This window comes from Cyclopterus lumpus, chromosome 20 (genome assembly GCF_009769545.1).
Source record: "Cyclopterus lumpus isolate fCycLum1 chromosome 20, fCycLum1.pri, whole genome shotgun sequence".
In the NCBI taxonomy this organism is placed as follows: Eukaryota; Metazoa; Chordata; class Actinopteri; order Perciformes; family Cyclopteridae; genus Cyclopterus; species Cyclopterus lumpus.
Window position 1 is genome coordinate 18,854,239 of NC_046985.1, and position 26,581 is coordinate 18,880,819.

General features: G+C 42.6%; 1 protein-coding gene across 1 annotated transcript in view; it reads left to right on the forward strand.

Annotated features, from left to right (window-relative positions):
- The window catches only part of LOC117749677 (phospholipid phosphatase-related protein type 4-like), a 35,749-nt gene extending 16,827 nt beyond the window's left edge, over positions 1 to 18,922 (forward strand). The window contains exons 2-11 of the mRNA XM_034560371.1: positions 172 to 357; positions 10,216 to 10,345; positions 11,538 to 11,733; positions 15,288 to 15,345; positions 16,224 to 16,397; positions 17,225 to 18,266; positions 18,324 to 18,422; positions 18,480 to 18,589; positions 18,656 to 18,713; positions 18,756 to 18,922. Coding sequence (XP_034416262.1) covers positions 172 to 357; positions 10,216 to 10,345; positions 11,538 to 11,733; positions 15,288 to 15,345; positions 16,224 to 16,397; positions 17,225 to 18,266; positions 18,324 to 18,422; positions 18,480 to 18,589; positions 18,656 to 18,713; positions 18,756 to 18,922 — 2,220 coding nt within the window. The remainder of the gene's footprint in view (positions 1 to 171; positions 358 to 10,215; positions 10,346 to 11,537; positions 11,734 to 15,287; positions 15,346 to 16,223; positions 16,398 to 17,224; positions 18,267 to 18,323; positions 18,423 to 18,479; positions 18,590 to 18,655; positions 18,714 to 18,755) is intronic.
- The last annotated feature ends 7,659 nt before the right edge of the window (positions 18,923 to 26,581 follow it).

Genomic DNA, 26,581 nt, shown 5'->3' on the forward strand with positions numbered 1-26,581 from the left:
CCTCGTTACCAAATCAAATTAGCATGGTCATTGAACCATAGGGTTATGGGAGCATTGGCTGCGTTCAGTGCCTGTTCTTCTATTCATTTATTTATCCATCGGCAGTCTGTTAAATCTCCTCTTGCCTCAGCTGTTCCATCTCTCTGACATCTTTTCCTTCCCGACTCCCAGCTGCCGATCCTGGTGTCGTCCGTGGTCAGTCTGTACTTCCTGGAGTGGACGGATGTGTTCAAGCCGGCAAAGTCAGGCTTCAGCTGCCACGACCGCAGCCTGAGCCTTCCCTACATCGACCCCAACCATGAGGTCATCCCCCTCCTGATGCTGCTCAGCCTGGCCTTCGCCGGACCCGCCATCACGGTAAAGCTGCCTTAACGTGAATAGGAAACATTCCAGAGGCAAAGCCAGCCCAGGTCAGCAATATGTCATCAAAAGGATGTTTCCCCGTTTCTAGGCAACAGCAACAGTTGCAGCTGTTTTCTCATTGGTTGTGCTACAAATTGGTCAACAGCAAATGAGGTGAAAGTTTAAATTATTTGAACTTTAAGGGCAGCACACTCTGTGACGATTTCATCTTCCGATTCTACAGCTGGTCATTCGTGGGCGACTTAAAGATCAATCGCAAAAGTTGGCAGCATCTGAACTTGCAGATTTTCATCCTTTTATTGAGATTATATTGCTTGACTTTTGTTTCCTCTTTCCAAGTATTAAATGTAAGGAGGATGTTTGTCTTTCTTACATTTAATAGTAAGTATCTTCTCATGTGAGATCATATATCCTGTTCGTTCACCATGACTTTACATGTTTATATTCATATGTCACTGTTTCAAAAGATGAAATAAAATACTTATTTTGGCACATCTACCATGAAATCAAATAAGTGGTCCATTTCATATCCTGAATATGAAAATATAATCCTTTACTTCAGGTAGTAAATAGTTACTGAAAGAAACACAACACAGTTATCAGTTTCAAAGTCTTTATTCGTTGACAGATGACAGTATGATTTATGCAAAATTCTCGGCCAACAGATAATATGAATATGGTTCACCCTTGGGAGGTCACCAGGATATCACAGGGCTGACACATAGAGACAGACCACCATTCACACCGTATTTGGACTGTGGGAGGAAGTGGAACCTGGAGAAGCAAACAGAAGGGCCATATTTACCGGAGCCCAACTGGGCTTTCAGGGCTTAAAGAGACTGAGGCTGAATACAGGTGCTGCAGTATTGGACACAGTCTGGTGAAAGAGAATGTGTTTATGTTACAATTCGGCCTGTAAACTTGTTCAAGTAGACATCTAAAATAAATGCATAAAGTTAAAAAACGAGTGTCTCCTTTGAATTAGGGGGTAAAAACCACTAAAAGGTATTGAATAAGGATAAGGAGCTTATTTTACATGGAAATAACACAATAATGACTTTGCCTCATCAATGACGAGAGGGATAACCCATAAATTAGACTTTAGAAGTGTAAATTGTGAACCATACATGTGTTTGTAAAAATCATACAATAATGTGATTTGCAAACCAGGATATCTGGCTTTAGTCCATATACTAACAGTGTGTTTTTAAGTTGCCTTTCGAGTTTCTATTTGTATCTCATTCTCTAAACATCTGGAGTTCAGCGATGCCTTAACCTGACCCACTGGGAATGCTTACACACCAAAACAGAGTATAAAACATCATTTGACATGGAGTCCCTTCTCATATTCCCCTCAGGGCCCACCAACACATGTTGTATAGAGGGCCTGATTGGAGGTGTGGGCCAGCAGGACGGGTCCCTCCAGGCCAGCAGAGCTCGCTGACTGTTGATCCATTATCAGCCTATGATCCAACCCACCTCAGGCCAGACGTCCCTTCTTGGCATGTTATTGCGGGTAGCAAGGCATGTCATCACGTCCTTAGAGGTTTCTGAAAACAAACAAACTCTGGCCTTTCACACAAAAAAACCCTTATTTCCATAATTTACTAAATGAACATCATGCTGTATTGAAGAAGACTTGAAACTAGAGATTGAGACCATGAACTCATGATTATAATGTTTACTGAGGGAATAAATCAAGAGAGAAGTAGAGTCATTTTCTAGAGACTTCTATACAACCAGAGGAGTCACCCCCTGACTGTCAGTAGAGAGAATACAAGTATGGCAACATATTTGACTGAACGTAAAGAAAGAAATGTACACTTTTATTGATCCCACAGTGGGGAAATTCTTCTCTGCATTTTCAATTCAATTCAATTCAGTTTATTTTGTATAGCCCAATATCACAAATTACGAATTTTGCCTCAGAGGGCTTTACAATCTGTACACATACGACATCCCTGACCTTTGACCTCACATCGGATCAGGAAAAACTCCCCAAAAATAACCTTTGACAGGGAAAAAAGGGAAGAAACCTTCAGGAGAGCAACAGAGGAAGATCCCTCTCCCCGGATGGACAGAAGAATAGATGTCATGTGTACATAATGAACAGCATTTACAAAGTTACATAAACACATTACATGAATATGACAGAATGTATGAATAATTTGTAGTAGGCATGGACCACGATCCAGACCTCCACAATCCATGAAAAAAGAAGGTGGTAGAGAGGAGGGGGGGCGTGGCGCATCAGCAGGGCCAAGGCAGGAGGCCGGCTCACCAGGCATCAGACACCTCCAGGTCCAATGGACCCTATGAGACCTGAAGTCACAAAGACTCCGGGGAGGAAGCAGAGTTAATAATGTGCAATGGAGAGATGTAAATTCATCCATAAGGAGAGAGAGAAGAGGAGATAGGTGCTCAGTGTATCCTAAAACATCCCCCAGCAGCCTATAAGCCTATAGCAGCATATCAAGGGGCTGGACCAGGGCAAACCTGATTCAGCCCTAACTATAAGCACTATCAAACAGGAAAGTCTTAAGTCTATTCTTGAATGAGGTGACTGTGTCTGCCTCCTGGACTGAAAGTGGAAGCTGGTTCCATAAAAGAGGAGCTTGATAACTGAAGGCTCTTGCTCCCATCCTACTTTTTAGGACTCTAGGAACCACAAGTAGCCCCGCATTTAGTGAGCGCAGCTCTCTAGTGGGGCAATATGGTACTACAAGCTCCTTAAGATATGATGGTGCATCACCAATTAAGGCTTTGTAGGTGAGGAGAAGAATTTTAAATGTGATTCTTGATTTTACAGGGAGCCAGTGCAGAGCAGCTAATACAGGAGTCATGTGATCTCTTTTTAGTTTTTGTGAGTACACGAGCTGCAGCATTCTGGATTAACTGGAGGGATTTAAGAGACTTATTAGAGCAGCCTGATAATAAGGAGTTGCAGTAATCTAGTCTGGAAGTAACAAACGCTTGAACCAGCTTTTCTGCATCTTTTTGAGACAAGATGTGTATGATTTTGTAAATGTTACGTAGATGATAAAATGCAATCCTTGAGATTTGCTTCACGTGGGAGTTAAAGGACAAGTCTCCGTCAAAGATAACGCCGAGATTCTTTACAGTGGTGTTGGATGCCAGGGAAATGCCATCTACAGAAACCACATCACCAGATAATTGATCTCTGAGGTGTTCAGGGCCCAGTAAAATAACTTCAGTTTTGTCTGAGTTTAACACCAGGAAGTTGCAGGTCATCCATGTTTTTATGTCTTTAAGACATTCTTGAATTTTAGCGAGCTGGTTGGTCTCCTCTGGTTTGATTGATAGATATAATTGAGTATCATCCGCATAGCAATGAAAGTTTATGGAGTGTTTCCTGATAATGTTGCCCAAAGGAAGCATATATAAGGTAAATAAAATTGGTCCAAGCACAGAACCTTGTGGAACTCCGTGATTAACGCTGGTGGTCATTGAGGCTTCATCGTTTACAAATACAAACTGAGATCGATCTGATAAATAGGATTTAAACCAACTTAGTGCGGTACCTGAAATGCCAATCGACTGATCCAGTCTCTGTAATAGGATGTCATGATCAATGGTGTCGAACGCAGCACTAAGGTCTAATAATACCAGTACGGAGATGAGTCCTTTATCAGCACTAAGGTCTAATAATACCAGTACAGAGATGAGTCCTTTATCAGCACTAAGGTCTAACAAGACCAGTACAGAGATGAGTCCTTTATCAGCAATAAAGTCTAACAAGACCAGTACAGAGATGAGTCCTTTATCAGCACTAAGGTCTAACAAGACCAGTACAGAGATGAGTCCTTTATCAGCAATAAAGTCTAACAAGACCAGTACAGAGATGAGTCCTTTATCAGCAATAAAGTCTAACAAGACCAGTACAGAGTTGAGTCCTTTATCTGATGCATTAGGAGGTCATTTGTGATTTTCACCAGTGCTGTCTCTGTACTGTGGTGTTTTCTAAATTCTGACTGAAACTCCTCAAATAAACTATTCTGATGTAGGAAGTCGCACAACTGATTTGCGACTACTTTCTCAAGGATCTTAGAGAGGAAGGGAAGGTTAGAGATTGGTCTGTAGTTAGCCAACACCTCTGGATTAAGAGTGGGCTTTTTCAGGAGAGGTTTAATTACAGCTACTTTGAAGGAATGTGGTACATGGCCTGTTAGCAAAGACACAATAACAATATCCAACAGAGGTGCCAATTAAAGGCAACACGTCTTTAAGCAGCCTCGTTGGGATGGGGTCTAAGAGACAGGTAGACGGTTTAGAAGTAGAAACCGTTGAGGACAATTGGTCTAGGTTAATGGGAGAAAAGCTATCCAAATATACACCAGGGCATACAGCCGTTTCCAAGGCCACTCCTCTTGATGACAGATCGGCAGTAGTTGAGGGCAAGAGATCATCAATCTTGCCTCTAATAGTTCAAATCTTTTCATTGAAGAAGTTCATGAAGTCATTACTACTGAGATCTATAGGAATACACGGCTCCACAGAACTGTGACTCTCTGTCAGCCTGGCTACAGTGCTAAAGAGAACCCTGGGGTTGTTCTTATTTTTCTCTATTACTGATGAGTAATAGGCTGCTCTGGCATTACGGAGAGCCTTTTTATATGTTTTAAGACTATCTCGCCAAACTAAGCGTGATTCTTCCAGATTGGTGGAACGCCATATGCTTTCGAGCTTTCGTGAAGTTTGCTTTAGTTTGCGGGTCTGAGGGTTATACCAGGGAGCAAACCTCCTTTGCCTCACTGTCTTTTTCTTCAGTGGGGCTATCGAGTCTAGTGTCATTCTCAGTGAGCCTGTAGCACTATCGACAATATGATCAATCTGGGACGGACTAAAGTTAGCACAGGAGTCCTCCGTCACATTGAGACGTGGTATTGAATCAAATGCAGAAGGAATCTCTTCTTTAAATTTAGCTACAGCACTGTCAGTTAGACATCTGGTGTAGAAACTTTTGACTAACGGTGTACACTCCGGGAGTAAATACTCAAAAGTTATGAGGTAATGGTCCGACAGAAGAGGGTTCTGTGGGAAGACCTCCAAATGCTCAATGTCAATGCCATATGTAAGAACAAGGTCGAGGGTGTGGCCAAAGCAGTGAGTGGGTTTCTGTACTCTGACAGAAGCCAATCGATTATTTGACCCATCCTTGGTTATTAAGGAGCAGTGGGCTGCAGTGAAGCGACTGGGGAGCAACTGGGGGTTCAGTGTCTTGCTCAAGGACACTTCAACATGCAACTTTCTATGGGGAGGGCAGGGATCGAACCGGGTACCCTGTGGTCACGGGATGACCACTCTCCCCCATGAGCTACAGCCGACCCCCAAAGACTGAGAACATACAAGGAAAGAAACATTAATATGTGTACTGGTTATTCTGAATCTAGCCTCCCCATCTACTACAGTGTGCATCAGATGGGACTCTTCAGACTTTAGTCATGTTCCATCTAGACTACAGCCGCTCCTCTGAAGCAGAGCAATTATTTCCCTTGTTCAAATTGCAGGGTTTTATTACAGTAAGTCATTTTGCTTTGTAGGAAAATCCCAGCTCATCTTCATTTTGTGCTGACAAAGGACAGGCTGAGCTTTAAATCGTCTCCCAGATGACTAACTCTTACAGCTAAGAGTAACAACAGAGCCCAAACTCTCCATCACTGACACTGAAAACAGAACGATAGTAACAGCTTATGAAAAGTCGCGGTGATATTAATCTAATAATGCAATAATATAAGTCATTCTTGTAACCTGTAAGTGCATTTACACAAATACTGTACTAGAGTCCAGTACTTGTACTTTACTTGCGTGTTTCTATTTTCAACGACTTTCTACTTTTAGAATTTACTTCAAAATTAACGTTTTTAAAAAGCAGGTTAAAAGAAGTTTTTTTCAAAAGATGTTTTAAGCACGCTGAGACATACATGTCTTAAAAAGATTGGAGGTTTGAAAGATTAAAATGCACATTTTATTTTATAGAAGTGTATTGAACTACTGCAGTAATGCTGCTCAGACAAAGGAATGATAATAAGTAGTAATAAAACAATGTGAAATGGGCCATTATGCATATTGAGGAGAGAGAGAGAGAGAGAGAGAGAGAGAGAGAGAGAGAGAGAGAGAGAGAGAGAGAGAGAGGGAAAGAGACAGAGCAGATTGAGACCACAGCAGTGGTCAAGCAAGCTAGAGAGTGAATGAAGAGAGCAGCAAATCAGAAGAATAAAACATTAATATCTGATTTCTTTCCATGTGGTGACGTTGTAAAGCACACATAAACAGCCACACCTCCTCACAAACCTGTTGGAAGGTGCCGGATTATGAATGAATGCAGCCTGAAGCCGGCTGCATCCGGCTGTGGCTGTCCGCTTGTCTCTCTGTACACCGACAAAGCGGCGGTGTTTGATGGGAACCAGAACGGGCTGCACACCCTGTGTTATGTGCGCAGCTGCAGGACACTGGACCCAAACGCCATCAACACTGGAAAGGGCAACTTTACTGCTCAACAGGATTCAAAACAACCAAAACAGTCTCACACACATGATCTTCAATGATCTAGACAAGACGAACGGACAAAGGGGAATGACACGAACAGGACTTAAATACAGAGGGCTGGTGCAGGTGATTGGACACAGGAGGAAACAATCAGGGACAGGGCAGACAATCACAGGGACAGGAAGTGCAGAGAAACAGAGGACACGAGAGACAAGGACTTCAAAATAAAACAGGAAACACGACACAACACTACAGATCCACTACAGATCCTGACACCCTGCTTCTTGGTTACACCACCGAGTGGGGTCCAAATGCCCTTTGCTGGGGCCTAGACACATCTGGAACACAGCACAATAAGAAGACAAGAGAAAATACAGGTAGAGGGCCGGGTCTCTGTAGAAAGAGACACGACCACACAGTTCGAGTGAGGATAAAGTGAGATACCTTTTGTATCACTTGTAACTGCAACATGAGACCACTTGTTTCTTGATTCCTGCAGCAGTAAACTGGTCATAGTTTAAGGAGATGTGGTGATAAAACATACACAAGCTGTCAAAGTGGCAGGACAAACAGGTATTGAAAAGGTCCACAATGGAACTTGGGATTTTACAATTACGTGGGGATGGAGAGTCAGATAGCTCTCTCCTCCACCCAGATCCCATTCTCTCTCCACCATGTTCCCTTCTTTACTGGCTCCAAAACGCCTCCAACACAAAAAGACAGAAAGAGGCAATAAAAACCTCCGGCTCTCGGCGTAACTCACATGGATGCCAAACCCATTACTAGTGAATGGCTGATTCCAGAGCGGGGTTTTTGGCAGCGGAGACACAAAGAGCCGACACACTTAATTCTCCCCAAAAGCTCATTCTCAGTAGCCAAGACAGAAAAAACCCGACTGTATTATCGATCTAAGCCGTGCACACGTCACCCAGCTCCCCACAGACATCAGTAGAATCAGACTCCTCATCTCCTCAGCTGATGACACATTCTTCCTCAGAGACCCGTCTCCCGGCAACTTGTGGAGCAGAAGAACACCTGAGGCTTTCCCGTCCTCCCGTCAGAAGGCCTCTCTCAAGCCCTTTGACTGTCACTGTTAGAGCGGCTGCCCGCCCTCAAGGCTTCTGGGAAAAGGAGTCTGACTTCAGAGAAAGTTATTATAACTCAGTTCATGTTTTTCCTTCTGGAATCATAAGAGCAAGCTGCCGGAGCAGGAAGGGAGCTGCTGCTGAAATAAAAATAGTTCCTTTTTTATTTGAAATAGTACAGAGTCGACAGAAAGTTTGGTTGTTTGTGTGAGCTGGTGTGTGTGTGTGTGTGTGTGTGTGTGTGTGTGTGTGTGTGTGTGTGTGTGTGTGTGTGTCGTGTAAGTGTCACATATTCATATATGAATAAATGTGATGAAATAAATAAATGGGTAAATAAATAAATATGAAGTTACTTGTTCATCAACATTGTTATAATAAAGGAATAACAACAACATTAATAATTATAAAGACGATCAGCAAAGACAAACTTCTTTCTATAACCCTTTATGTTCGGAGGCTGTAATTTCAAAATAGATCTAAGACATTTTCTGGACCTACAGCTGTATTTCATTTGGCACTGATTGAATGAAGTGTTGCCCTCGATGGACTGGCGGCCTGTCCAGGGTGTCCCCTGCCTTCGCCCTATGTCAGCTGGGATAGGCTCCAGCGCCCCCGCGACCCTAATGAGGATAAGCGGTATTGAAAATGGATGGATGGATGAATGAAGTGTGAGTACAGACACAATGATTTATTTCAGCTCATTTCTGGTCAAGACATTGCAAGTCTTCATTCAGCCAAAATGAACCATAAATTCGGCAGCAACAAGACGACGGCCGGCAGCCGGATGCTCAACATGAGCCGAGCTACTTTCAATTCAACAGTTTGATTCACTTTAATACTTCAAGAGATTCATCTAATATCCGCGCATTAACCGAATTGAAAACATCAGCTTTACATTCATAATAATATTAGTATGTGTTCCTATAAAGCAGCTTGGCATTGGATCAAACTGGCGGCAGTATAGTGGCCCCTTGCCCCTCCCCTCCCCCTCATATCTGAGGCCTTTGTTTTGATCTTAACTAGACCCCTGAAAGGTTCCGTCATTGCACCTTTCATGGTTGTGACGCCTTGGCGCTGATCTGTCCACAGAGGTACAAACACATGGTGACATACTTCAAACCTCCTCTGTGGTAGTGTGTGGTTCAGCCACGGTGGCTCACGAGGTGAAGACAATACCAGTGTCTCCGTCACGGCTGCTTACAAAAGAGCCGACAAACCGCCTCAGAGTGAAAGCAGCTTCCAGCCTTGTCCGGATGTTCTGGTGTTGGAGCGACTCTGTGGCTTAGCTCGACTGTCATAATGTGTTTACACCAACAGGAATACACAGTGAAACACAATGACAGTCAAAACTACCCAAAAAGTACCACATGTGAAGGACTCTCAATAGCAGCAATCCCTGGTCTGTAAATAAAACAAGAATGGAGGGAAAGCAGCGTTCTCTTTTTGCAAGAGGAAAATATGGTTTACATGCCCCAGATAAACCCTGGTTTAGTAGAGTGTGTCAGTTTCAGTATTATGCAGATCCTTGGAGGCCCTCCTCTAAGCACTCCTAATCCCTCTGTCTGGCCGACGCTGCTGCCCTCCCTTCTCTCCTCTCCATACATGTCATGTGACGACGGGGGGCGTGGCACACGGACCCAAAGCATGAACGCCTGGGAGTAGAGCATGTGATGTCAAGGTTGGCAAAACAAGCTGAACGTACAGGCAATGTAATTACTGACTTTTACATCAGGTCTCAAACACATCCAGACATTTCCCCTCCTCCTGGTTCTGCAGGGCTCTGGGATTCTGGGTAGTGGCTCTGCGGATGCCAGGTGTCCCACTGCAGCGCCATGTGTCAGTCCTGGAGGAGTGTATACTCATGTGCCGTCTTGGCCGGCGCTCTTGGCTTAAACTGGAGCTGGGAAGGGCCACAGATAGGCCGAGCCATGGGACGCCGCCTGCCTCAGACAGCCAATCACGGGCCAGCGAGTTAACACCTCTCTGAGACCAGGATGTCACTGTTTACAAGCAGGATGTAAAACAATAGTTAGATATAAAGATGAATATCACAAAACATAAAAACACGACAAACAGACTCGTAAAAGCCTGCATCTCACCCAGTGCATGCTGGGATAAGCGGCCCATTGTGACCCTGCTCAGAGAAAGCAGGTGTGGAAAGTAAAAGGATTTGGTGAAGGGACATGGAGTTCCAGTGGAGATCATGGCCTGGTCTCCTACTTCCAGATCACATGTGACAGGTGTGTTGTTGTGTTCACAGATAATGATCGGAGAGGCCATCCTGTTCTGCTGTCTGTCTCGGAGGAAGAGTGGCGCCGGCGCCGAGGCCAACATCAACGCCGCCGGCTGCAACTTCAACTCCTTCATACGCAGAGCGGTCCGCTTCGTCGGTACGTGGCGTTTTGTTCCATAAACTGGCCTGAAGGGGTGGCTGCAACCCTGTCCCCTGAAGAATGTACTTCCTGTACCACTCAACCTTTTGGAAGGACATTTCCAGTTCTCTTGCACTTTTAAACACGTGGTTAACCTTGTTAACTGAAGAAAAGGAAGAATGCAACTAAGCCACTGGATTAGGTTTAGTACAAGTGGTTTGGACTTAAAATATTATGTCAACGGTAACTTTCGGTATCACATGGGACACGAACAGAGGTCTCCTGGGTGAAAGTCCTTTGTTGGCCCACCACCCAACCCAGCCTTCTCTCCATATGGACTCTCGCCAAAATCTGATTAAAAAACGTATTTGAAACTATGAAACAAACAAATGTAATCCACAATGTGGTTGTATGGGAATGCCATTTTTAGGTGAGCAGCAGGTGACCATTCCTTCCTGTTTTTTCCTCTGGACTCATTTAGCAACATTAGGCAAAGGAACCCCGAAAAAACAGACTGACCATTGTAGCCAAAATGTGTATGTCTATGCATGTGTGTGTGTGTGTGTGTGTGTTTATGTGCACGTGTTAGACAGAGGCAATAGGCATTAAAGTCCTTCCTTTAGTTAAACTACTCTAATATGACAACTATGTGTTTAAAAGTACAATGTTTTAAAGCTCTGTTATTAACGTCAGTAATTACAGTGCTGCAGAGTTTGGCCCTGTGAGCACACCCAACAGAAATATACAACATCAACCTCGGTGGTTAATGTCTATATAAGATACACCGCATCATTATTAGACGCTCAGAGCAACTTACGTTACATAGAAAGCATTGCAACATTCATTTTCTTTTTAATCGCTTTTGTTACATAACTGAAGTAATAAACGAACACAGCGAATGTAACACGGATACTTATTTGAACCCACACCATGATCTCTTCCTTAACCTAACCAAGTAAACCTTAAAACTAAGCAAACATTCATTTGAAGTTTATTTTGATAAGACCCTGTATGCATGTAACAAGATAGTAATGTTTGCTGTGAACACATGAGTTTATTTTGGAAAGACACTAAGCATAACACGCCCACCACACTAGAGGCAGAGCTAGAGCGCCATAGTTTGAGCGTCAGTATTGGACGGGTTGGTAGTGAGAGCATGTTGTAATATCAGTATTGTTGAATACCTTTACACCACATTCTGTGTCCTCAGGCGTTCATGCTTTCGGTCTGTGTGCCACGGCCCTCATCACCGACGTCCTCCAGCTGATGACAGGCTACCCGACGCCCTACTTCCTCACTGTGTGTAAGCCCAACTACACTGCGCTCAACGTCAGCTGTGAGCAGAACCCCTACGTCATGGAGGACATCTGCTCGGGGGCCGACTCCGCGGCCGTCATGCAGGGCAGGTGAGGAGGCCTTTCAGAAGTCAGACTCTCCCACTGGGAGATTCTGGGAGCCACGCTGGTTGTTCAGAGGATGATAGTTAGTTTTTACCAGAAGCTACAAGTACAGAGTGATGCATTGCAAGCACATTGTGAGACAAAAGCAGACATAACCCTTTACTTGAAACATGCAATTTATTTGTTATCATAATGATTTTTATATTTTCATTTTTAGTCATTGGTTTTGCTACTAGTATTAATCAGTCATACTCACAGCTCTGCTGCTCTCACAGAAACACTATTTGCATTCACTAATTTGAAGAGTTGTGTATGAGTAGGTGTTTGCAGGTTTCACCCAGTATCCACACTTGGTTTGTGGGAGGATTTTGTGAGCGAATAACTACTTTTGGTATTTGTCTTGTTTATAGGATTACTAAAGCGTCAGGTTTCTGTGATTATTCATGAGTTCAGACTCTATGCTCCAAGTCGTAACCTAAGATCCTAAAGCACGAGTTGTCCCGGGGTTAAGGCCCTCGGGGCCCTTTGCTCTGGAACCCTCTTAGGCGTGCTTAAAAAATAAATGTAACTTTTGGGATTGCTTAATTTTTGATTCTGTTATGAACTTATAACACGTACTGTGAACTCTTCGGTCTGCTTCTCTCGGAAATCACTTTTACTTTTTTATAATATTTATTTGTGGATTGCAGGTAGCGACAGTGTGGCTCTGACAGCTTGACGGAGTAGCAACGGGGGCGGGGCTTAGTGAAGGGCCAATTGACAAATAGCAAAGTCTTTACTTTGGGCAGGGTTCGGTACACAGGTAATCAGAGAGGCAGGCAGAGGAATCCGAATCGGCAGGCAAAGAGTCACGGGTGGACAGAAACAGGCCAAAGCACGTGAAGGCACACGGGGGTAAGCTCAACAGAAACAGACAGTGACAACAAAAACGACCCCGAACGTCTGGGCGTTACAGATGTGGGCGAAGGGGATGAATGCAGGTTTGACCTGTGCATTTGGGGACACGTCGTTTCTGGCTGCAGACTATGGGGATCTAAATATAACCTCCTGCTCCTGGCATAAACACTGTCTTCCAACCTCACTGTGGAAGCTTTAGCTTCAGTTCCGTTTGCGGAGCGGCATGAAAAGCTGTTTTGCTGCAGTGGTTGTGCACCAGGGGTATTATTAACCTATTTTTAACTGCAGAGGCAGAAGGACCAACTGACTAATACAAAAAGCACCAGCTTTAGCGAGACAAAATAGTGCATTTCCCTCGAAGGAGCTTTTCCAGAAACCTTTTGAGCTCGGGAACATTACCTACTTTTCATGGCTCTGCGCCGGCGACATCATTTCTTTAAATTTGGCACAACTGTCCACATGGACTCCAAGATGAACTGATTAGACATCACACAACACATGTTGGGTCTTAACTAAAGACTTGATATGCTAATTATGCAGATTTCACACAGATGTCTCATAGGATGAATTGATGAAGTGATGACATTTTGGACGGACATGGATATAAACTGCAATACGACTGGTCGGCATACAACTTGGTTTCAGAGCCCCAGCTCCTGGACCCCAAACAGTCACCAGTATAGGTGTAGTACCTCAGAGTGTAGTACCTCAGGGTGTATGAGAATGACGTCTGCAGCGTCCAACACTAGCCTCAGGCTGCTGCAACAGCTGTACTTACACAGGAGGCAGACCTGGATGCTACTCCATCGGAAACTAGGACCAGGGACGGACACTTCTGTTAAAGTTTCCTAATGTTGAAAATAAAGTAATACACAACAACAACCAAGCGGCGCCCCTCTGTGTCAAGATAGTAGGCAGAAATCTTCCCGTGGCGTCATGACAGTCAAGCAGCAAAATATGAAGAGTCGGGATGAGATTGCGATTCAAAAGACTAAAATGACATTTTGCTTGCTTCCTCCTGTCCCTGCTGGCCATTAAAAGACCCCTTAATGGTGGTCCGCTACACATCCTCTCTTATGTAAAGCACCAATAGACCAAAGCAAATACCTTTTATCTTAAAACCTATGTGTTAATAGATCTGATTCAGAATTGAAGAGAGGAGAAAAAGAAGTACTTATTCCATACTAAAAAAGTCTATTTTCATGTTGAGCTAATATGAGGCTTCAGCAGTCCGTCCATAATGTCTCCATGCTGAGCTCCAGTGGAGGGACAATACGAGGGCAAGTTGTTCTAAAAAGACTGACTTTGGTTGTCAGCCCCTTTATGTATCTCGCTCTAAAGGACATTGTCTTCGGACAAAATTGTTCCATGTTAAAAATGAAATAAGACCTCATGTTGTTTCAGTCATGTTTACACACCAACGTTTTAAGTTGGATTTTCTGCTTTTTATTTCCTGCCAGAGTGGTTTTACCACTCTGAGCCACCGTAAATACAAACCTCATTATCCAAAATGGCATCTGATGAGCTGATTCACTTTGGTCACCCCCCCCCCCCCCTCCACTAGGCGTCGGTGAAGAATACCGACCTGGTGAACTCAAAGACAGATCGTGGCAGGTGACTGAAGAACAGCTTGAGACGGGGATGTCCGCAAAAGAAAGAATGCGGGAAAGATGGCGCAGTTTTGTGCTCTGCGCAGCTAACAGATAGATTCCTGTTAATGTCATTCCTCAGCCCTGTTTGGGGCCCCGTTACACACATGTAATTCATTCAGTTGGCTCTTGTATTGCCAATCTTTGCAACAAAGGGAATCATCAAGGAAATGGATCTTTGTACTGCCAAAATGAACAGGAGGGATGATTAAGGAGGTAAGAATCGCTCCATGTTACATATGACCATCTAAAAACCCTCTAGCTACCCTTTAGAATTGATATGTTTATATTATATATTTATTTATATTTATTATGTTATTATTTCTGGGTTTTAATAAACCGTAACTGTAGCATTGATAACAACATACATGTCTAATAGTATGTGCATGATAAAATCAGATGCATACTCAACTACATCGTGTTGGTTATTTCAGTGCTCGAAGTGGGTCACATTCAGAAGCAGTGGGATCAGTTTTAATGTGTGAATGAAATTTTCATGATTCCACAGATGTTGTAAATATGGTGGTTAAAGGAGGAGAGCACACACAACTGTATCACACACACACACACATGCAATTGAATGCACTAAAAGACACATATTTGCACACATGCAGTCAGGAGTGAAGATGGGGGCTGGTTGCTGCATGGAGTTGTCAGAAGTAGGTCATTGGATGGGAGCTGGAGAAACTGGGCCCCAGGTTCACTTTCATTATGGTGCCCGCAGTCGAGCCGCTGCTGCTCCGCTGCAGTGTGTTCATTCAGTGGCTTCAGATAAATGTATCACTGCACTGCTGTCTAACTGCCTTTGTTAAATAATATTTGGGGGTTCTAACGTGAAGGAAACACCAGAAGATGTGTCTAATTTGGTTCAATCTTTCAACCCACAGCATCCATTGTGTGTGCTGGGTGGTATTTGAGACATCTCATTGTGTTCTGTCGACGCCTCCTGTTGACTCACACGTGCAGATGTGAGAACGTCAGCTGAGTTTATTTCTGTTCCTCCGTCTCTTGCAGAAAATCCTTCCCGTCGCAGCACGCTACCCTCGCATCCTTCGCCGCTGTCTATGTTTCGGTGAGTAACAGTTTGAGCCCACACAAACACTTAACCCTGCTCATCCGTCCGTGCGCCGCCTAATGATACAGTAGAGGGAGGAACACTGATTGGCGGATGGTGGGATTAGCTAAGATGAACTATTACGCATGGCTCTTTTTTCTACTCTGTTTTAAAAATCCACTCCAAACAACACTTTTCAGGAGCCGAATAAAGACATTGGTCTGCAGCACAGCTAGCAAATTAGCCTGTCAGCTTTGGCACATTGAACAGGAGATTGAAAGCTCTACTGCAAATGTCAACTTTGATGAGATAAGATGCTAAATGGCGCCATTGCTAATAGGACACTTCCAGTTGGCTTGTAAACTTTTTACAGTCCTAGCTGGTTCACATTCTGATGTTCACCAGACTGCCTTCCCATTTGTGTTTTGTTAATATATCCAAAGTCTTTTTTTCTCCTTTAAATATATAATAAAATAACTAAGATATTAATATTATATTTAATAATCCAGTCACACAGCCTAGTACTTGTATACATGTTTATATGATCTAAAAGTATACATTACATTGTAAGCCGTATACTGACATTGTGAGTGAATTACTAAAATTGTGCCAAACTAAAATCTTGTGATAACCTGAAAAATATCTTTTAAGGACTTATTGGTCAAAACTATGTAGAAGAAGAAGATACAATAGTATTAATATGGCACATTAACTCATGAGCAACAAATACATGGATAGTGTCCACTTGAGAGGAGATGTAACGCATGTATTTGTATCAACCTAAATGCCAGATAATGCTATTATAGCACACTGTAATGCTAGTATAGCACACTGCTATAATAGCATCATGACAACATTGGGAAAGAAAAATCTGAAAATGTGTCATGTGTCCACAGATGTACTTCAACAGCACTTTGACCGACTCGTCCAAGCTGCTCAAGCCCCTGCTGGTCTTCTCCTTCGTCATCTGTGCCATCATTTGTGGTCTGACCCGTATTATTCAGTACAAGAACCACGCCATCGACGTCTACCTGGGCTTCCTCCTCGGAGGATCTATCGCTGTCTACCTGGTAGGGGCCAGTCCAACCAACAGTGGTGTCCAGTGGTTTCCCTGCTTGGAGATTGTTTCTATCTCTGAGTTCAAGAGCAGCAGTCCTCCAGGATCAGTGTCGTTAGGATTCATCATTTGGACTCCTAACTTCAATCAATTCATCTAAACAATTGCTGAGCTATTTCAGTCTGGACTAAAGTAGTAAAAGCTCGCCTGTGGAAGTATTTTAGACTTAACAATGTGGTGCTCTGTAAACTGCATGTTTGAACAGGTTTATCAGAGCAGTTCAACACGTCGGAAAGTAGAAGCTTCCAGAGCACTTTACCAAGAGGCCACTTCTGTCCCCACCAAAGCATGTTAGGATTATCAACACGCTGTTAGTAGTTACCTCAAATAGATGTTCTAAATGTTTCTTCATCCCCCCCATGTTAAAAGTCATTTCCATTTAAGTCTATTGTTTTGTTACTTTTTTGAGAAACTTATTGAATAAAACGTTTTAATATATATTTAAAATAATCTTTAAAATTCTCATTTGATTAATAGTCTAATCTAAAAAATAACCGTTAGATTAATTGGTAAAAACAATAATCATTTGGTGCAGCCTATTACATTTAGGACCATAGGAGTTCAAGCGGTTAATTCTGGGCCAATATCCGTTCCCCCGTGGCATCTGTATGGTTAAACCCATCACATACATTTACAGTGTACCACTAAAGATGAGATACATTCAAAATAGATGTAATTGTTTTCTTTGAATCTGTTTGAAATGGTTTAACAAAAAACTCAACAAGGTGTCAAGTAAAATAAGCATCAAGTAAAATGTTTCTCTGTTTGCTCTGTTGCCAGGGGTTGTATGCAGTGGGAAACTTTCAGCCTAGTGAGGAGGCCAGTGCCAGTCCCCCTCCAATAATACACCGCCCTCCTTGCTCCTTGCCCCACATCAGCCAGGAGGCCGTACTCCACCACCTGCAGATGAAAGCCAGCATGGCTGGAGAGCCTGGCATACACACCTCCCACTCTGAGGGCCTCCTCCACCGAGGCCTTCAGCAGCAGAGGTCTGATGACAGTCTGAAGCGTTCTAGTGCCGATGTGGAAGTGATCTCTCCCCGCAGCCCCCAGAGTAAAGATGCCTTTGTGACCTTTAGCCACACCCTTCCTCGGGTCCACACACCCCAGGCCATGGCGGCGTATGAGGAAGCAGCAAGGCGTCACGCCGCCACCCTCCACCATGCCTCCATGGACTCCAGCCGCTCAAAGCAGCTTCTGTCTCAATGGAAAAGTAAGAACAACCACAAATGCTCCCTGCAGGTCCCAGACTCCTTCTCCGCCTCCGTAGATTCCTCATCCGGCCAGTCCTCCCATCATCCGCACCACCACGGCAGTATGGAGCTCCGATCCAGCTCCGACCCATCGGCTATGGGCCTGAATGGAGGCTTTGATGCTCATGCATACATGTCCAAACTGGCTACGGGGGCTAGCACCACCCTGCCCAGTAACTGTAGCGGCATCACCGGAGGGGCCAGGATATCCATGCAATCTAGACCTGGGTCTTCACAGCTCGTCCACATACCAGAAGAGGCTCATGAGAATTACAGCACCTCATCCCCTAGGATGGGGGGAGAGGGAGGAAGTGAAGGGGTGACAACGATAAATACCACAGTTCAGGCAAACTGGCAAAGGGCAGCGGAGAAGACAACAGCCTGCAGGACTAATGAAAACGGGCAGAACACCCAGCCACGAATCATGCAAGTGATTGCAATGTCCAAGCAGCAGGGCCTACTACAGACCCATTCCAAGAGCTTAGATGAGAGCGGCATCGTCTGCGGCACCCCTGGGAGTTGCCAGGGCTCTGCCCGCTACAGAGTTCTAACTGATCAAGACCCCAACAGCAGCATGGGGCCCAGCTCACTGGGTAGCACCACCAGCATTTCAGGGAGTACTGGAGCAATCGTCAGAGTAGAGGCCCACCCTGAACACAGGCCAGTGATCCAAGCTCCATCTACAGATGGAAGCGGATCATGGAGGTGGCGGTCGCTGGATCACGGTAACGGATCTGTCGGAGGCACAGGGACTTGTGGAGCAGGAGGGGGGTCAGGAGGAGGATGTGGGAGCTTGAGGCAGTCCTTTGACCACAACGATCTAAACAGAGACTCAGAAAGCTCAGACTCGATTCGTGATGGGTCCATTGACAGAAAGCGCGGGAATCACATCGTCACCACCACCGCCACCGTTAGCCCCCCACCAATAATTACTGTTCACACCCAGAACGCCAGCCAGACAGAGCACAGGCTCCACCCCCAGGGCCTCTCTACCATAAGGGTCACTCCGGGGGATGGTAGCAGTTCTGGATCCGGAGGAGGTGGTGGTAGAGGAGGAGGTGGGGAGAGCACTTCGGAAACCCCCTCCGTCGCGTCCAGTCGGGAATCCACGCTGCGGAGAAAAGGCAATAATGTCATCCTGATTCCAGAGAGAGCCAACAGCCCCGATAACGCACGGAACATTTTCTACAAGGGAACGTCGATAACTCCTGTTTTCAAGGAATGACCGGAGACTTCTGAGAAGACGTAGCTAATAATGCAAGACAGCTGGGTTTACAGAGAACCTCATATCTGTGACAAGTCAGTGTTACCTGCCATTGTGTATATCATGCTAACTTCAAAAGAAAAAAAGGTTTTATTCCGCATGAGATTTTTGTACGTGTTTACACTAAATCACAACCTTTTTAAGTGTTGTAGAAATAATCACTGTGTACTCTTGTGGTCACTCCTAAGGAAACCTATTGTATTGTCGATGCTGTGCCAGTGCTTTGGGGACAGGAGAGCCTTTTTTAAAACAGTCCCGTATGTTTTGGATATGAATCATCAGAAGAAAAAAAGAAAGTAGCACAGTAATGTTCAAACTGTAGCAAACTACAGCAGAATAATTGTATCATAGCTGATAAAACAGTATTTACTTCCCTGCACTGTAAATACTGTGTCTGTTTGAAAAGGGTGCTACACCAGAAAATACTATTTACGATACAACATACTGTATGATTTGAATAGATAAAGAATTAATTATTTTAGAGTGAGCAACATTGACATTAATACGTGACAGAGATATGTTTTGTATTTTGTCTCTTTTCTGTACAGATACCACATACTCAACAGAATACTGTTTTGAACCATAAGTGTGCTTAGCATTCCTTCTGTAGCTATGAAGTCAATTATGCTGTGACTTGCACTGAAATATGCGTTTACTGTACCTTGTATATTGTAAACCCTGACCTTATCTTTACATCCTGTACTAACATTTGGATGTCCATGCCAATCCTATATATATAGCACAAAAAAGGCAGCAAAACAGTTGAATAGTTTGCTTATTTAGACCATAAGATAAATAGTGCATTTCCAAAAATCAATGCAATACTTGACCTAGAGCCACCCAACTGAATTTGGCGGGTTTCAGTCTGCTTAAAAGCGATATTTGTAGGCCAAATTAATATTTTGAGAAATACACTTGCTGCTGTGAAACTACCAAATGCTAACATTAACAGTCACAAAGTTAGTAATTATTTGGGGTTTTGAGATGCTTTTGAGCACTTCCAAGGGTTGTCTGGGCATGGAACTCTTCCAGTTAAAACTGCCATACCAAACCAAAAGGAAAATAATATGGTTTCACAGAAATAAAGCTGATGCAACAGAGACAGTTGATCTGGAACGTGTTTAGCCTAGCTTAGCACAAAGGTCGAGCTGCCTGCAGTAGCAAACGTTGCAAATCAGAAGTACCACAGAATATCATCTTCTGAATCTGTTCATGTTGCTTTGTAAAGATACACGTTGTTGGAAGGCCTTTTTACCACTTGCCAGTCTTTCTGCTGAGCTAAACCTATCAGGGACCTACTTCGGTACTGGATGCTACGAGGTGAGACTGATATTGATCTTCTCTTCTGACCCTGATTCATATAGCAAACAAAGATATTTGTCTATAAAATCGTCTTTTTCTTAGAGAAATGTGGAATCACTTTAGATCTTTGTTCTTTATGAGCAGAAGCACTGTGCTCGCCTAGTCAAAAATCAACCTTGATTTGTTGTACAGGTACTACACGTAGCATTTTTTCGACAAGAATATAAAATATTGCTGTTGAATTGTATTACCTCAGTATAATTCTCACCATCAAATGAAAACCTTTTGGGATCGTTGGCTTTGCTGAACAGGATAAGCATGTAACAGGTGATTGTTGTTTAGCACTCCCTTCACCTTCTGCCGTATGCACTGGAAGAACAGCACTTCTTCCAGTTTTTGTGCTGTGAAGTCATTTCCTTTTGTGCCATAAAGCAACCAGCAGATTTTCTACCAAATCCAATCTAGTGATTCAAATGCACCGTAGAGGCAAATAGAGACTGCCTCTGAGAAACCGTTGGGTTTCTTTGCGCTGATAATAGTTGTCTGCAATGAATATGTTTTTCTTTTCTTTCTTTTTTTAACATTAATAAAAGTATGAACAGGATAGGGGCTGTTGTTTACAGTGGTTTACATTATAGTGCATATCATTAAATAGTATATCAGGGGTTAAATGAGCACTCACTGGATACAAATTAAATTTGATACAAACAGCATTGGCACCTATTGTGCCGTGAAAATGTTAAGTCAGAGTCTATATCAGAACATTTGCCAAAGTTAGAATTTTTCATTGAAAAGAAATATAAATCAAATGGAATTTTCAGTATTTGTATAGCAGTCCTGCATTATAATGTATATGATTTATTCTATAGCCCAATAACATTTGCATGATCACTTTTCTATAGTGCATATCACAATATTTTTATCATAAATGTCTAAAAAAAATCTAAAAGATTGAATCTACAAATGTGTTAAACAGTTTGTTCTTTATTCCTGTGTTTCATAGTGAGAGTTATATGACAATCGTTTTTATCTAAGTACTGTTGCCCGTTCAGGTCAATACTAAAGGCTTGTTTTCTTTTTTTATTCTTTTGCTTTAATGAAATTCAATCTTGAACATTTTCATTTGAAATGTGTACATAATTTAACAAATGTGTGAAAAATAGGTTTTGATTCAAGCTAAATCATACCCTCAAAAAGAAAATACTTGTTTTCCAGCTAATCCAGGTGGATTGAATATTTTAAATACATGATTCAAACTGTCAAGCTTTGAGGGCATCAAGCACTTGGTTTGGTTTACCCACTGTCATCGATACCTACTGTACATAGGTACAGGTCATTACTAGGCTGGTTTTCTTGTTTTACTTACGTGAAGCTGCCCCTCACTCACTACTGTACCTATGTCCTGTAGTTTTGACTCAAAATATCAAAACATGAAACACGAGAGAACATGAGAGGGTTGTTGGAATCAGTTGAACACAATCCAAGGAGAGTTTAGCATGAGTTGTATTAGGATTGTGTCAATTGTAATCAGACTGGCTCGTCAGCTCGGCCAATAGTTCTGTTCCTCACTGTCCTACCCGGGTGAAGCTCACGGAGATGGCTTTCCTATTAAATACACACCAACACTTTGAGTGGCTACCATACAGTACAGTGTTGGAGTCCATTCTTAGAAAGATGCACATTTCCCCCTCCACAGTCCATTTCAGTTGGTAGCGGTAAGGCAGCATAACGTTGTTAGTTCAAGGCCATGTGGCTCTCTTTGTATTCCTGTAGACAAATTGAATAACAGCGTGTCTGAAGGTGGGCACGCCACCAACTGAACAGGAGACTGGAACCGGAGCATGCACAGTCTTTAGCTCGCTTTGCGTAGTACTGTCGCCGCAAAGTTTGGGCTGCACGGGTAGGACGACATTTGAGCCGCTCAGACCAAAGCAGACCCTCGTGGACATGTGCAGCGTATGAACTGGCCTTTATGCTGCAACTTACACAAGCACAAATCAATAACGGGCCTGCTATCGTGATAACTATTTGGTTTATGTTCAAATCTACAAACTGACATACTGGCAAAATTGGACTACCTTAAAAATTACAGAAAACATACAAAAGGATATGAACTCATTACAAAGTTTAATGTAGGACAAAATGACTGACTAAAGTACTTCAAACTACGAGACTAAGTAACTAAGCATACTTCCAATGTCTAGTACTGTACAGCTACCCGCTGAATTAATACTAATACCTATTTATTCAAGGATAACATTTCATCTTTACATTAGACATATCAAAGAAGAGTTTATGATACCGTGTATGATACTGTATTTGTGAAACCAACCTGTATCGCATCATATCATCATGGCCACCTCAACAATGTCATTCTGGTGTGTAACATTAAATAGGGGTCCCCTCTAAATACACTACACAGTTTATACATAATGCACTAATAGTAAGTATGTTCCATAAATCTCAAAGCTCACCCTCAACACTGCTCTTCCTTTGCTCCTGTGAACTGTTGTCGAGAGAATTGAAGGAAAAGCAAATAGACACATTTTAGTTAGAAGCCACAACATCGTCAGTACGCCCTTCAGGACACATAGATGGAACAGACATTCCTCCAGAGTAACACATTTAATATATAGATTGGATTAAAAAGAAAAGAGATATAACTTTGATCATTCTATGGCATTGTTTTTAAACAATGTGTCTGATTTAGAGTTTTTCCCAAAGGCCTGTGAAATCAAAGAGTGTAATACGTGGTTAGAAATGTAGATCCAATAAGGAGAACTGTGAATGGATGCTCTCTGCATGTGTAGCCTCTTGTGTTGTGCCTGGATGAATAATTAATGTTTTCTGATACTGTGATCAGCTGTATGAATTCTATTCAGCAAGAAAAAAAAACTGTAGGAATTGGATTTATCATCACTTGAGTCCAAAAAGGAAAAAAGGCTCAATAGTTACTTGTTTGTGTAATGCTCAAAATATTGATTGCTTACATACAGTTGAAGTTAGCAATCACACTGATTATTCAGAGCACGTTGATCAGGGTAGATGAAAAATTGTGCATTGTCCAAATTATTTTAATAAATGTTTGCTATTGAAACCAATCATGTCATCCATGTGGTCAATTCAGATGCTGGCTTCAAAAACATAGCAATTTACTTAAGTAGCTGGTAACACAGCAACATCTTCAAATTAACATATTATTCCACTTAACTGAGTTACCCAACTTCAAGTCTCGAAAACTAAACTTGTAATTGAAGAAAAGAGTGAAATGTGAATAGATTAAATAAATTCACAATTGACTGTAAAGGCTGAGTATGGAAGATTTAAACTGCCAAACGTTTCAAATTTCTGTAATGTTTTTTTGTACTTTTTTCATCCCTGTAAGCACTTCTGATCAAATTAATTTCCTGTTTAATGATAAAGTTACATATGATTTGATTTAAATAAAACAAAGAAATAAAGTGAAATATAATATACATTGTTATATGTATTTCCTCAACTGTGTTATAATGCCATGAAAAACATGTTAAAAAGACTATGATGCCTGATTGAAAGGTGTATTAGTGTTCAGTGTTCGTCCGGCAGAGAGTTGGCGCCGGCCAACATCTAGCAGGGCCCATGTCCGCCTCTATGTTTCTTCCAACTGACACCAACACATTCTGCTATTCACCATATTCACATCATAAATGGAGCGGGTTGTAGCATAATGAAGGAAATTGTTGGCAAATAGGATATATACAGTATACTATATTCAATTTTCAATTCAATTCAGTTTATTTTGTATAGCCCAATATCACAAATTACAAATTTGCCTCAGAGGGCTTTACAATCTGTACACATAAGACATCCCTGTCCCAGGACTATACTATATATATATACAGGTTTTGCCAAGTAGTTTCATGAACATCGTTTATTGTCAGACCAGCTCATTTGAAGCTGACTTTGCTCCAATCACTGATCTGTCTGTCATGAGAGCACATTTTTTATGTGGAACATGGAAAAGTATTGTCACAATGCAAAACAGTCATGAAAATGGTAAAATTAACATGTTTAAACAATGTGAACGTTATGCTCAGTGACACAGAACAGGTGAGGACACATCACTGCTCGTTAACAATAAATAAAATACTTAGAATAAATAAATAAAAATATCAAAGTCCATAAAGGTTTAATCTGATTAAAAAAATGAAAAGGGTCCAAAAAAAAAAGTATCAAGAAAAGGGTTTGGCCAGCAGGGTCCAGGGAATCAGATAATTGCACTCTCCTTAACTGGCTTAAGACAAGAGAATGAGGTACGGTGGATGACGCAGGTGTGTAGGGGGTGCTGGGCGGTGGCAGTGGTTGGCTGTCCTCTTATATCGGCCAGAGGTAGAAAGTAGAGAGTAGAGAGGCACGGGTCTACCCCCAGGTGCATTCATAACAACGAATGAAGGTTTGCGCTGATGGAAGGCTGGCCTTCTTGCTCATTCTGCTGCTGGCTCCTGGAATGTAGAGAGACCATTGGCTGAGCTGGGCAAGGTGTTATTAGGATAATCCACCCATAAAAGTTGTTGGGACTAGGAAGATCGAGTGTGTGAAGCTACGTCCATTAGGTCAGTCTCCGTCTCCTGGTACAACCTCTCTGGGCCGAAGAGCGGTTGACTGTGGACCCTGGAACTATGATGGGCAGAGGCTAGAGAGAGGCCAACTGGAGCTTCCGATCAACGTCCAAGGCCGCTACTCCAACTATTGAGAACTGGGGATCTCTTCCAGCTACAGAGGGTCATCCTCTGTTTGGTAGATGCAGGACGGTACACCAAAATGGTTAAAGAACAGCGCCCAACTGACCTGTCTGACTTCTCAGGAACTGCTTCCCAATGGTGTAGTCCTAATGGGCAGGTGCATGATGGCTGAATGGGTAAATGCGCTTTGAGTAGTCGCACGACAAGAAAACTGCAAACTACAGTCCGCTTACCATTTCCTTGCTGTGGAGCAGATTATAGGCAACTCATTATTCTCGCTTCGTGGTACACCTCTCTGTAGTTAGCGTCAGTTTCTTTTTGACATCAATAAACCATTGTTCTCTTAACTTGTGTGTGTTAAAATAATCTCAGTTAAAAGGTCCCCTTACAGTTCTTTTGCATCTTTATCAGTGAATAGAGCAGCTCAGTAGTCAAAAACAAAGCATTACGTACTGAATGTTGACGGAACCACACTGTTATCTATCAACCAATCGAGCCATGACGACGCTGTAATTTATTGCTGTATCGAGACAAGCCAAGTCCCTCGTTGTCAGCGCCCTGTGTGTCAATGGCCGGCCTTTCCCAGATAATATTTTGCCATAATCTGACACCCCCGTCTCCTTTTCTACTCTCTGCAATGAGCTACGTGTGATGGAACAGAGCTGACTGAGGAAGCTGTGTTCTATTTTTAGAAAAGCCAGCTCAGACCCTCGCTGTACAGGGACCAGGACATTCAGGGCTGTTCATAATTATGAACTTTGACTAATACAAGAGAATCTTAATTATTAAATATGAATTAAATGAATAATGTTCTTTTCCTGCATGTTTATAATAATAATGATTTATTTCTAAATATGCTCTTGACCCTTTTACCTTTTTTCCTCTCAGCTGAGGATGTTGGATCTTTTATTTTTTGTTACTACTGACTTGTTAATGTTGTCTCCTCTGAAAGAGTCAACTTCTGCGTCAACGTATCAAATATGAAGCACAATGAGAAGAATTTGAAGTTGGAAAATGGGGCTCATGCTGATTTTAAGGGTAAAGCTCTAGAAACCCTGGCATGACTGCCTAGTAAATACTTTTGTCATAGTTCACTATAACCATTTTAACATTTATGGTGTCCAAGCCCAAACAGAGTCACATTCTGGCCCTGCACACCACATCCCTGGTACATTATAATTTAGTTGAATCAACTTATGTATATACAAAATCCTTTACGGTGTTTTATGTTGTTGATAATTGGGGTATAATGTATTTTACTGTTCCACTGGTACTGTGTCATTTTTAACAGTTGTTACTGTTGGCTTTGGACCCCAAAAAGAAGGCAATACCTTTGTGGCAGCCAACAAACCCAACAGAGACGTTGCAGTGTGTTGACACACCCTGGAATAGACGACTGCATTACTCCAACAAAGTGAGAAGTTCTGCAAAAAACGAGATTCAGCTGTTTTGTTGCTCGTTAAAGCTGCATTCATTAATTCATTTTGCCCAATGGGGGCAGCCACACATCTATTAAAAACTAGATAAAATAGCATCTTACAAACTTGTTAGACATCAAAAGCAAACATCCAGCAGACACAAAGAAAAACTATAATTT